This window comes from Alligator sinensis, unplaced genomic scaffold (assembly GCF_000455745.1).
Source record: "Alligator sinensis unplaced genomic scaffold, ASM45574v1 scaffold194_1, whole genome shotgun sequence".
NCBI lineage: Eukaryota > Metazoa > Chordata > Crocodylia > Alligatoridae > Alligator > Alligator sinensis.
The window spans coordinates 615,554-628,628 of record NW_005841945.1 but is presented as its reverse complement, the minus strand read 5'-3'; the positions used below and the strand labels follow the sequence as shown (position 1 = coordinate 628,628).

General features: G+C 41.3%; 1 protein-coding gene across 9 annotated transcripts in view; it reads left to right on the top strand.

Moving 5' to 3' along the window:
* SMARCAD1 (SWI/SNF-related, matrix-associated actin-dependent regulator of chromatin, subfamily a, containing DEAD/H box 1) overlaps window positions 1–13,075 on the top strand; it is an 81,477-nt gene that overhangs the window by 48,570 nt on the left and 19,832 nt on the right. For all 9 annotated transcript variants that reach the window (XR_003093183.1, XM_025199511.1, XM_006020052.2 and 6 more), the window contains 3 exons: window positions 8,442–8,644; window positions 10,536–10,626; window positions 12,394–12,493. Coding sequence is in view for 8 of the 9 variants with exons in the window: in XM_025199511.1 (XP_025055296.1) it covers window positions 8,442–8,644; window positions 10,536–10,626; window positions 12,394–12,493 (394 nt within the window). In the remaining variant the exon portion in view is untranslated. The remainder of the gene's footprint in view (window positions 1–8,441; window positions 8,645–10,535; window positions 10,627–12,393; window positions 12,494–13,075) is intronic.

The following is a 13,075-nucleotide window of genomic DNA, read 5'->3' as shown; positions in this document are numbered from 1 at the left end:
CAGGAACACTGACACACATTGACAGACCCCCAGTCAGAATCTTCAGCTTTTTCTGCAGGCAACATCCAGTGGTTCTGGAAGATGGAGGGGAAAAGAATCTCTTGACATGTCACAACTTGGTCTCATGTGAAAAACAGCAAAGCTCAGATACATGGAAAACACTGAATACCCTATATTCAGTTTTGCAGTATGGGGACAGCAAGCATTACTCCACACTTCGCACCCTCTAACTCAGGGGTGGGTAAAATATGGCCCACAGGCTGGATCCAGCCTGTGAGAGACTGTCCAGGCCATGGTGGGTCCCTCAGTCCCAGCTGGGCCACGTGCCTTCCAGCCCATGGTGCATCCCTCTGCTCCCAGGCACACAGTGGGGCTGGGGTGACTCAACAGACAGACTCAATTTCCTGGCATCCCCAGTAGCTGCAGCTTCTTCCAGCTGCTGCTGCCACCGACCCCAGTCCCACAGAGACCAGCCAGGATGCATGTGGGCACAGCCCAAAACCTAGGCTGAGTGCACAGCCCCTACCCTGTCCTGCCCTGTGGGGGTTGGGGTCTGTGCAGCACCCGCCCTGGCCTTGACAAACTGTAGCAGCAACCTGTGTACGGGCTCTGGTTCCTTTTTTTTTGCCACCACCACTTATTGTGGCTGAGGCGGGCAGGTCCAGAGCAGGCACTGCAAGGACCCTGACCCCCTGTGTGGGGTGGGCCAGACCTGGGGCTGGTGTTCAACCGGTGGCTCAGACTCTGTCTGTACTAGTCTCCATGGGTCCAGGCCTGGTGGTAGTGGCAGCAACTGGAAGGAGGAGCTTTGAAGCCAGGCAGCAGTTCCAGTCCCTCCTTGGGGTAGAAGGGTAGCCTGCAGGTGGTGCTGGTGGCCATGGGGGCCCAGGCATTGAAGTGGCAATGACTACTTCTGGCTCCTGCCACTGATTCCAGCCCCATGGATACTGGTGCAGGCAGGGCCCAAGCCCTGGGCTGAGCACACAGCCCCACCCCACATGGGGGACCATCACTACAATGCGCACTCTGGACCCACCTGCCCTGGCTACAACGAGCAGGGGTGGTGGGAAAATGCAAGACCCAGTGTCTGTGCCGGGGCTGCCCTGTGGCTCCTCTCCACTGCTGCCACTGGGCTGTCCCAGGCCTCTGTGCCCAGCAAGGATGAGTGCCCACACCAGCTCCCCGCTCACCCACAGTCCCATCCCACGTAGGGAGGTTTGGTGAGTTTTTGCGTGGGGGAGAGGGGGCTGACCTGGCCTGCGACAGCTCCCCAAACCTCCCTATGTGGCTCACAGGCCCAAATAATTTCCCACCCCTGCTCTGAGTGAACAGCTGGAACTCCCATTTCTGTATCCCCTCCATAAACTTATGCCAGCTTCTTTAATCTTCTTTTATAACTAAGCCAGTTGTGGGGTTCTCTTTCATTTTGCTGCTGAACTCAGTCCTCTGCAATATCTACCTGTTCTAGGCTGCAGAGCACTTCTGGTTGGTTGGATAAGTATCTGGGGGAGACTGGGTTAGTCAACCAGTAGGGTACAAGGAAGGGAGATCTAACATAGAACTGGGATGCATGGGAAGAACTGGGAACTAGTAAGAGCAGATGATAAGATTGGATAAGGAGCTCAATTTGGGAAATAAATATTTGAAGTCCGTGATTGAGGTTACTGGAGCCAGTGTGGGAGGGAAAGATACGGGCCAAATGAGTCAGGTAGGGGGACTGATAAATCCTATGCAAGGGTATTGGGCGGGAATAAGAAGGAAACTGTATATTGGAGAAGGAAGTTAATACCAGTGTCAACCAGGAAATCAGTGGGGTGGGAAGCCAGAGGGTATGGGTATTGGAACTAGCTATATGAATAGAATGGGACTGGGATAAAAAAAAGGCAATAGTCTGAAGGTGCACTGACAGACATGAGAAGAAACTCCCCCTCAAAAAACAGCACTTTACCAGAAGAGGCAGTGCGTTATTTCAGCCTGGCTCCACAGTTTCTGTATAGATTGGGCGCTTCAGCTGATTCAAAAAAAGTGTCAAAAAGCTCCGCTGAAGCGCTTCATCTATACAAACGTTGGGCAAGCCAGGTCCAATTAACTCAGTGCCTCTTCTGGGTGTACACTGTGCTCAGTACAGGGGCGCACTGAACTTATTTTAATTTTCACATCTGTAAGCCAAGGAAAGTAGGAAAAGGAGAGGTTGGAAGGTATGAGACAGCAAAGGACTGAGTCTGGGGAGAGTGGACAGAAATTGGAGCCTACTAAGCATGTTGACCTACAAAGTCAAGAATGGGACTCCAAGATCTAAGTCTTTCCTTGTCTTTGCTGTTAGCAAATATCAGTGAACCTCATGGGGGACAAGTGTTCAGTCCTATATCCGTGGTGGTCTACATATTCAAGACAAACTTTAATTCCTATCAGCACTTCCATAAGCTAAAATGACAGGCTGTGTAGGGGTCTCATGGTTCGAGCCCTGTTAATGAACCATATGGACGCTTCCATATGTATCTGTTGTCTAGGGAACAAATAACACGTTAACCTGACCACTCTGATAGGGCCAAATTTTTCAAAAATGTAAATGGATCACTTATCCAAATTTCTGCAAGTTGGAGTCTAAATCTCAAGTGACCCTGTAGGACTGCCCAAAGCTAATCACCTTGCTTCTTTTATATGATACAGTAATAGCCTGCTTTTCATGTAGATCACTTAGAACGCACGCTAAAATGCTTCTTGTTGTAACTTGGAGATGAAAGCTAACAAGCTGACATGAAACAGAATGGGTGGTTTTTATAACAGATGGCTTCATTTTCAGTGCGTTTATTTATAGATTACAGGATTTATATTCATGCCAACCAGAGCTTTAGGCATTAGAACAACTGCTGGAGAATTTTATAATCTCTTATTAAAAAATATGTTTTCCATAACTCTTTTTATTTAGAAGTGTTTTTTCAGAAAAATATTTGCAGGCACCTACATGTAAGTCCTAGTTCTGTTTTAAGTTAAGAACTTTCAGTAAACTCTGTTCCCCTCTCTTGTTTAAAAAAAAAAATCTCAAGCTAATAATAAATATCCTTTTTATTGGACCTTTACTTAATCAAGAAATTACCAGTTCATTTAATTCCAGTTAAAGAAGAAACTCATTTGTTTTTTATTTTATTTACATTGTTTATGGGTTAGCTCTGCAGTTATGGAGAAATGGAACCATTGGCACTATTTAAATTTTAATCTTAGCAGTTTAGCATTTTACACAAATTGAGTCTCTTGTAAGAAGAGAATGCTTGAAGAGGATACTCCACATTTTATTAAGAGTGTTGAGACAACGTTTAGTGGGTCACCACATTAAAGGAACATTCAGTTTTGAATGCATCCATGGTGCATTATCAAGTCCAGTCTTGGGCAGTTACAGGTAATCATGAAACTGATGTTGGGAATGAACACGCACATCACTACGCCACCTCACTGCTTATCAGTGTTGCATCCATCCCCACCTATTCTGTGGGTGTGGTAATTTTAACTGCTTCCTTTGGGGTAAAATGCTGTGGCTTAATTTCCACTTATCATGCAATAGGAGCAGATGGATAAAACCGTTACCGTAGATTTAACAGAATTGTAGCAGTTCCTGTTCTCCCTCTTACAAGGATGATTGTGTTTCTGTGTCCATCCTGTCCAGAAAAGTTCAAAAGGATGTCTACTATCCCAGTTTCCTACACACCACATCTCAAAGTATCCCTTAGCAGCTTAAAGAAAACTTAAGACCTTTAGTACAAAAGACCAGAACTCTTTTTAAAAATACCATTTTAAAGAGGGAGAAGAGACCAAGGGAGCTGCCATTTCTTCAGATCCTTGAGGTGAAGCACAAGTCTGGAAAATATTTGTAAAGCTCCTTGTGTAGTAATGTATATAATTGACTCAGGAATACCTAAATCTGCATGTTCATATTTTGAAAATGCATGCTGTAAAAGAACTCTTTTCATTATTTTCCCATCTTTAAGCACAAAATAGGTTTCAGTTTAAAGCTCTAAAATGATTTCCCACTTGACCTTGCCCTAGTGTGGATCCCATTTGAATTCTGAGTGGCTTCTTGCGGGCTCAAAGTTTGCCTTGTACCCATTTAACTATAGAATTGCTTCTAGTTATTAGTGAGGTAGTTAAAATGAATGAATACATAGTGTGCAGATAGGCTAGAACATGGGCGAGGGGTAGGCAGCCTTTTTGGGTAAACAGGCATGCCACAAATTAGCCCCACTCCCTCCCTGAGTGCCATTCAGATGCCTTTCCCTTACCCAGTCTGCTGATCTGCTTTCCACTTCCTGTCCTGTGCTCCCTGACCAAGCTGCTGCTCTTCTACTTCCTGCCCTGTGCTCCTTGGCTAAGTTGCTGCTCTCTTTTCTGCTCCCCACTATCTGCCACTGTTCTATCTGTCCCCTCCCAAATCTGCCACATACTACACACAGGCTGCCTGTGCCATTTGTAACACACGTTTCAGGATGGTCACTGCTGAGCTAGAACATGATGGATCAACCTGGTTGTCGTAAGCAGCCTTGGGAGTTGTTGTTACCCTCTTCCATCAGGACTAGATGAAAGCATGTTTCTCTGAAAATGGATTTGTTTTAGAAAGATACTTAACATTTGAGCTTGAATACTTGGAGATCCTCTTCTGAAAGTTGCTAGAAATTGTATAGTTATTAGATATTGGTGATAATAAAATGAAACAATATTGCAGTCCTGATTGATATGTAGAAATGGATGAAAAGCTGTTATATTTGCAGGAATTGCAGAAGTTGAAAGCAACAGTGGAAGAGAGAATTTACAAAACATAAGAAATGTGCTCTTCAGTGAATCAGTCTCTTCAGTGACAATCCGTAGTGAAGTATTAGACAGTTAGGAGATGAGCTACATAAAGGGTACAGTTAACAGACTTTAGATGATGTGATTAAAGCAGACTTCAGATTCAGCAAACATGAGCATGGCTGAAGTTACCTCGAGCTGAGGCCGAGGGGCACATTTTTGTGGATGCTTTAGAAAGATAATTTTGGCAACTCTTTTTAAAAACCTGGGCAAATCCTTAGAGAGTTGTTTTATACCTTAGCTTTAAGTTAGTTGCTCTAGATCCCATGTTTACTGTATCAGAAGTCAATATTGATATAATTTTATTATGGTAAGAACTAGCAGTTTATTTTGATAAACATTTGTCAGACTTAGTAAGATGCAGACCCTTGGATTCCAATTAAGATGCAAGCAAATGTCCTTAAACCATCAGTGACAATGAAACTGAAAGGGATAAATTAATAATGGATAATATGTTTAGATCTACTAGCTATGTGCATAATTAAATGGCCTTTTTTATTTGAAGAGTGCTTGAAGTACTGAATGAATTTAATTTCTTAAGCTTATTTTAAATGAGGCACTTTCTGCATATTCTCCCAAATTCTATTTTTAACTCCTTTATATAAGTCTAGGATTATAGTACATAGTGTCTGGAAGTGTCCCTTGCTATTGCAGGTAGCAGTGCAATATGAAATGTTTCATAAATGGATCAAGCTCCATGTTAGAATTAGCTAGACTTTTTTTCTTGTTCCTTCCTCTATTCCTATTGGAAACGTTCTTCTAATGTCTGTCCTAAATGCATTCATTGCTAGGTTATACCCGTTAATTCTTATGCCAGCATTATCACTTAGTTCTTTTCAATGCCTAGTGTTCTTCATAAGCGGTTTACTTACTCTTAATGTCTTTGTTTAAAGGTGGCTAATCATCCAGTTCCCAAAAGACACTGTCCCTTTAGAAATAAGTATTGAAATTATTATTTGAAATAAACTCTGCTAATAGGGGAATAGTTTTTTGAACCCACCTTGATTCTTTGTGTGGATTAACTATTTGCAGATATTCTGTCCCAGCATGATGGAGTTACAGTACTTCATTTAGTGTCTTTGTGTAGTAGTGTTAACATTCATGTTTATTAATAATGAGGATAGAAGTATCCATAACTTTTTTTTTTTTTTGAAAGCAACACATGGTGCCATTGCTAGAGCCCAAAATATTTCCATAATCCGTGACACTCTCCTAGAAGAGCAGTGCAGCTAACACTCCTGTGCTTGTGGCTTCCACTCCATCATTGTGTATGAGAGCTCACTAAAGAGGTTTGATGTATGTGGGAGCCATTGTCAAGGCTAGTGGCATGCTGAGGCTTAAAGCTAAACAAAGTTATCATGTTTCCAGTTCTCTTCTGCACGTACTCAGTGCTTTGAAAGACTTGAGTCTACATAGCCTAAAACCCCAATTTAAGTTTAACAGCAATTAATTCTTAGTTCAATTGCTTTCCAGTCTTGAGTCAATTCACTGTTGAAACAGGCTGTTAGAGCAGTGCTCTGATGCTGGAAGTTGAGAGAGCCCACAGGTGTTGTCCCTGGATTCTGCCGCCCACACTCCTGTTTCTCCTTAAGGCTTCAGCAAGGCAGGTAGAGGATAACATGGATTATTGAGCCACTCCTCTCTTGTAATCAGTGTTCATCTCTTTGAACTGGAGATGAAAGCAGGAATCTGTGGGTTAGTAGGTAGGGAGTCTGTTTGGAGCTGTTACAAATGCAGGTTGAGGAGCTGTACCTGGCAGAGGGTCAGGTGAAAGTTCCTCGCCCATGAAACTTTTTGCTGCTGTCTCCAGCAGTTCTTTTGCATTATACTACCTGCACTGAGACTAAGGCTCCTCTGCCCAATTATCTTTTCTGTCAAGCCGGGGCTGGGGGAGAGAATACCAAAGTCTTCCAGCTTCCCTATTTACATATTTTGCAACATTATTTTCATTAATTGATGTGTGAAAGTGTTTAGAAGGGTTTTTTATTTGGATCGGTCTATAGTGTGCATAGAAACTGCAGGGGCCTCAAATATATACATCATATATGAAAACTGACAAAAGAAAAGTCTCCAGAAGTAACTTGTGTAACATGGATTTGCAAATCTTATTGCTAACAGTGTCATCTGTTGCTCAGCCATGTATTTCTCCATGTTGTTAAACATGATGTACCTTACAGGAGATCTGAAAGATTAATTGGGTATAGAACAGCAAGATCCAAATTATTCAACCTGGCATCCAAACTATTTTTAATTTTTTTAATTTTTTTTTTTTAAAGTAAAGTAGCCATGATAGGTACTTCAGGGCAGATTGCTCTTGTTTCTTTCACCCCAGGCTACTCTTCCATAGTGAGCAGAGATGACTTGTATCGCTCTACACCCTGTAGAGAGCAGGCCTGTTTCATGAAGAGGAGGGAAGCGAAAGGGAGTGACTATGTGTTTCACTCTGGCTTATGGTCTTATGGGGACCCTAACCAGGTGGCATGAGAAATACGTGAGTTGCTGAAGGTAAACCAGGCATGAACTTGGGTTGTTTCATCTATTCTACATTAACTGCCTGTGTGCTCATTCTTGCCCCATCCGTGAGCACAAGAGTAACTTTTATGCTGCTTTCATAGAGGTATAGACTACCTTGTATTTGCCACAGGGTAAGAGTAGACATGGGCAGTTAGCATATTGGCTGTTCTGTTGTGGAAGTTCACTCTGTTGCTTAACTTTCACAAGTGGCGAGTTTCACATGGAAAATCTTGGCAACAAAAAGTAAAAAGGGCATTGGGAGTGATGTAGGCTAAGGATGAGTGTTCAGTTTCAGGAAAATGTGTAGCACTGGAAAATGTGGTGAGAGGGAGCCTGCAGGTGTTCCAGCTGTACTACTGGATAGCACCAAAGTCACCTCAAAGACAAGCTCTCCAGCCAGGGGGGGACAGGGAGCCGCTCCTTGGCCACTCAACTCCCATGGCAAACTGGATCTGTCTCCAGCTGATACAGTGTAGGAGTCAGCTAGAGGTAGATGTGCTGCCTTGGCCCACATGGTGGTTTGGATGACTCAGAACTGTGCACTGGACAGGGCAATTCTCTGAGAGCGGTATCCTTCTGGGACAAGTCCAGTTGCAGGAAAATTTTGACCAACCCCGAACCTCCCACCCTGTACAAAACTTTGCATCACCCAGAACTGTGCATGGGGTAGGAGGCAGCATAGGAGGACCCACAGGGCTTCCTGACAGCTTCTGAGTGGCCTATTGGAAGTTACTCTCCTCTTCAGTGGAGCATCATGGGGTATTGAGGGTCCTCAGGAGCATACAGCTGTTCATCCTTTCCCAAGAGCAGGGCGATCTTCCTTGGTGAAGTGCTTCTTCCCTGCCCCATGGAAGAGTTCATTATCTTCATGGAAAAACAGCTTGGACATCTATGCACTCTGCATTTCTCTCATCATAAAAAAAGTTCTCTTGGCACAAACATAATAATTGTCCATAATCTTACCAATGTTTTGTTTTAGGAAAAACCTTACGAAACTTTCAAATGAATTGCAAGCCAATATTTGAACTTCTTGAAGCTCTCAGTTTTACTATTTGGGTTCATTTGGATGTTTTTTTCCTTTCCTTTAGGTTTCAAAAATGAGCAAGACAAATGGTTTGTCAGAAGATATAATATGGAATTGCAAAACACTGCTCAGAGAAAGAGATGTGGTTCTAAAACTTATGAACAAGTGTGAAGATATTTCAAATAAATTGACAAACCAAGTGACCAGAATCACTGAGGATGGTGGATGTGGATGGAATATAGAACAACCTTCTATTCTGAATCAAAGGTATTACTGCTTTTTAAAATGGATAGTTTGTCTGATACATAAAGGCTGAGATGAGCTTGAGAGCCAGTATTATTCTGGACTGCCTAAAGTTAACAAGTCAAGTTGATCATTTAATTTAAAAACTGAAGCAGCTACTGAAAGGAGGACTAGCCCTAATCTTCTTCTCAACTTTGCAAAGACATTCTTTGATTAAAAAAGGGAACTAGTTAGTCAGCTGTACTGATGACCTCAGGGATTTTAATGTAGGGGAGACCCAGAATGTGAAACTTATTTGGAACTTTTTTTTTTTTTTATAAGTCAGGATAGGGAAAACTTGTAGAGAAGGACGCCAGGTTTAATTGGGATAAAGCACCTCACACACAATATTGTAAATGGGTAGAGAGAAATGTAAGGAAAGGGCTGCTTAGAAAGGTACATTTAAGAGTGGAGTGAGAATTGCCAAAAGTTAGACATTGAAACGGATATTAAAGTGAATAGCAAAAAGTTTTTGAGTCATATAAACATAAGAGGAAAAAGGGTGGAGGTCAAGAGTTGGTGGATCTGTAGCCTGCATACAGAAAAGTAGGACATCGTCTTGTACTTGTTAACGTATCTCTAAGACTGACCACCAGGTGAGAGATTGCTTGCAACTTTTTTCCTACTTTCCCTGTAGTTGTGATGGCAATGCGAATTTGTTAAAGAGAACTAACTATTTTTTTTCCATTTCTTTTTAAGAACAACTAATGTTCATGCATATTTTCTCAAATACCACCCCCTCCCCTCCCAAATAAGGTACGCACCTTGTTTTGGGAAGGCAGAATGAAGGAACAGAGATTTTTCCAGAATTGTGGCTCAGTCCTAACTGCAGAAGCAGAGGATGCTCTGCAGAGTCAGCCAGTGCTAGAGCAGTGACTGTAAAAGGGTTAACACTGCAGCTCTAACCCCAGACAGTGAACTTTGCTTCTCCTCCCTTGCTACCAGCCCCAAGGAAGGAAAAAGCAGAGCAGCCATTACAGGTCTCCATGCTGCTTCCATTCCAGCACAGAAAATCAGCTACCCTTCTAAAGACATGCACCCCAGTTGTGGAGGGCTGATTTTGGGGGAAAAGGTGCATGTCCTATGCCAGTAAATATAGTAAATCAGTAATACAAAACTTATAAAATTATAAAGGGGTAAAGCAGAAAACCACTAGTGTTTCATTCAAAATACAGGTTTCCCTTGCTTTTATGCTGTACATGTGTTTCTGGAAAATGGCGCGTAACTCAAATTCACATAAAGGGCACCCACTTTACAACGTAACAAATAGGGATACGTTCCAAGATCTCGACTGTACTGACTCCCAGACCCATTTCTGCCACATTTTTACAAGACAGTGTTGGTACTCACCAACAGCAGACAGTACACACAAGCACAGGGCACTGTCATAATGGGGATGGCAACTACAGAAATGTGTCACAGACAAGCAAGGAGCACAGATCCACACAGATGGTGTGTGACACTTCTACAGTGCACCGCACAAAGCAGCTGACTGCGGGCTTCCACCACACCGATTTGCATAAGAGTGAATTTACCTCGCATATAATGAATTTTTGGTATAAAAAGGGTCATCGCATAAGTATAAATTTGCACATACAGAACCCGCATAAAATGAAGGAAACCTGTAGTTACTTAACTTAACCAGAAAACTGTCTGCACAGAATGGTACATTGGTATTTAGTGAATAAAGGGTTGGGGAGTTATGAAGATGATCACAGACTGATAAATGGGCCTTTAATAAAAGAAAAAGAAAGAAACATTACTAGTTTATTTAGCATAACTACCACATTTAATAACTTTTGCATTGATAGTATTCATTGTTCATAAAGAAAGGACCAAAAGATGTAAAGTTTTATAAACTGTCCTGTCTCATTAGTTTGGAACTCAAGCCATATCAGAAGATTGGTTTGAATTGGTTAGCACTACTCCACCAACATGGATTGAATGGCATTCTAGCTGATGAAATGGTAAGTCAAAAATGGAAAATTTTAAAATGTGTTGTTCATTGTCACCCTATCAGTTGCATAAGTGATTGGTACATGTCCTATCTCCATAAAAAGAAAAGAATGATTTATTGCTGATTCAATAAAACTTTGTCAGCAGAACATTAGTTAATGCTGTGAAACTTTTTTTTTTCAGATTCCTTTTGTTTTCATTTTTTTTTTTATGCCAGTTATTGTAGGGTTCAGGTGGTGATGTTACCGTGATGGCCCAAGAAATATGGGAGAGGCAAGAATTTTTGGGTGCGATACCTTTTTTTGGACTAACTGCATGGTTTGCATAGGCAAGTTTTCGGGAATCCCCGTACCCTTCCTCAAGCCTCTGAGAGAAAAAAGACACAGTGGAGCTAAATAACAGAACCAAAGCTTGTGTCAGAAATCCCATATGTAGATAAAAACAGGATGTAAGAGAGATTATTAGATAGCCAACAGTCAGGAGAGATGCAGTAAAAAACTAAGAACAAGATTGTTCAGGAGGGTCGTTATCACCTGTGAAGTGCAGAGGTTAGCCAGTGTCAGATAGCTTTTAATGGATCATGAAGTCATTGTCTTAAGTCCCTGGTACTTATTGTCCAATGGCTAATTAATTTCTGTTCACATTCTCATTTTGTAAAAATGTTGGATATATTTCCTTTGAGCACAGGATCGGTGAGGTCAGACAGTGATTTCTCTATCCCCCTGCCCACCCCCTCCTGAAGAAAGTTCTTCTACCTGTGCTCTGGTATCTCTATCCTTCTTTTTTTATGATGGTCATTCATGCTAGTACATAGCCTTTGTCTAGTTTCATTTACCCACATGGTTAGGAGGGCATTTGATGCACTGGATGCGGTGTACCACATTCTGGGAGAGCCATGTGTGATCCATGGGTTCCACTGGTCTTGCTTTTATTCTTAAAGTCCACTGCTGATGAATTAGCAACATGGAGGTGGTGCCTGGGAATATTTTTCTCAAGTTCTGGTCCTTTTCATGTATAGGCTGTAATGTGTTATCATTCTTACAGGTTCAAGTGTGGGATGGTAGGTGACAATGAAGGGTTAGTGGGTTTTTTCTCCTGCGTTGTACTAGGTTACTGTGGATGGGTGGCTCTTTCAAAGATACAATGTGTTTCTCTGCTGGAGTGTCCTTGCTGGATAAAGGTAGTTTTCAGCTTGGCAGGATGGCTTCATAGCCTTCAAAGGATTCACAAAACCCAATAAGCTAGGATTGCTGTAAGGGGACGATTCTTATCTCAACTTCTCTAGAAAATGTCTCGTGCTTGGAATCCTTCTTTTCTTTGACTAGCTCATAAACACTTTAATATACTTTGCAGTGGTGGGCATATTGAGAGTTGCTCTACTTTCTAAATAATAGTATGACTGACAAGGTTGCAGGTGTGGGAAGGCAAGTGGAGAGGCATAGATCTAAACATAAAATAAGAATAATCTAAATGGATAGTAATAAGAATAGTTAAAAAGGAGAATAATCTCTGATGTTGATTTAGGCTTAAAAGGAACAGGATTATAAAAATGATTTAAAGGTTATTTGTACTAAGGTGAGTCGAGGAGGATTTGAATTTTGTAAAGCATAGTTGATAAATCTTAAATTTGTTTTCATAACTCTTTCATCTGAAATATGTATAAGCACTTGATAGTAACAACTCATTCTACTTCTACCTTTTAAGATTTAAGATTAGTATTTTCCTACTCATCTTGTGATTGCATTAATTATATTTAAATTGTGTACACTTTCTCCTAGGGTTTAGGAAAGACGATTCAAGCTATTGCATTCCTGGCCTATCTCTACCAACAGGGTAATAAAGGTCCTCACTTGATTGTTGTGCCAGCTTCAACTTTAGGTAAGTTAAGGATTTCATGAGCAGGTATAAGAAGATAATCTAATTCACTTAGCTAAAGAATAAACCATCTAAGATTTACATAATAGAGCACAAGTTTGCATCTGAATTAAAATGTAATTGTTATAGTTATGTTCAGCTCTCCATCAATTCATGTTTGAATAATTTAACCTGCATGTATAATTCATGCTGTTTTTATTTCGAAGATGCACTTGCATTGAAATTACAGGTATTAAATAGCTTTTTACCTTTATATAGGTTATAAGAAGATTATTTCACAAAAATATAGCCACAGAGTTAGTACAGTGTTGGTGTTCATTCTATTCTGACTGACTTTTTAATTGGGAAAGTGTTTATCACAGCATTAGATTGATCTAATTCATGACGTACTGCTCTTGCTTAGAGCTCAATATTTTTTTTCCCCTAAAAATATCAGACACTTGTGGTGCAAAATCCGTTATAAACATTCTCGGACCCTGCAAATATGACGGGCGATGGGATATTTTCAGTTTTTCAAATCCTAAATCTGAAGTACCAAAGGTGTTCTAGGATAAAAGGTACATTGGTATAGCTATTGGAAGAGAA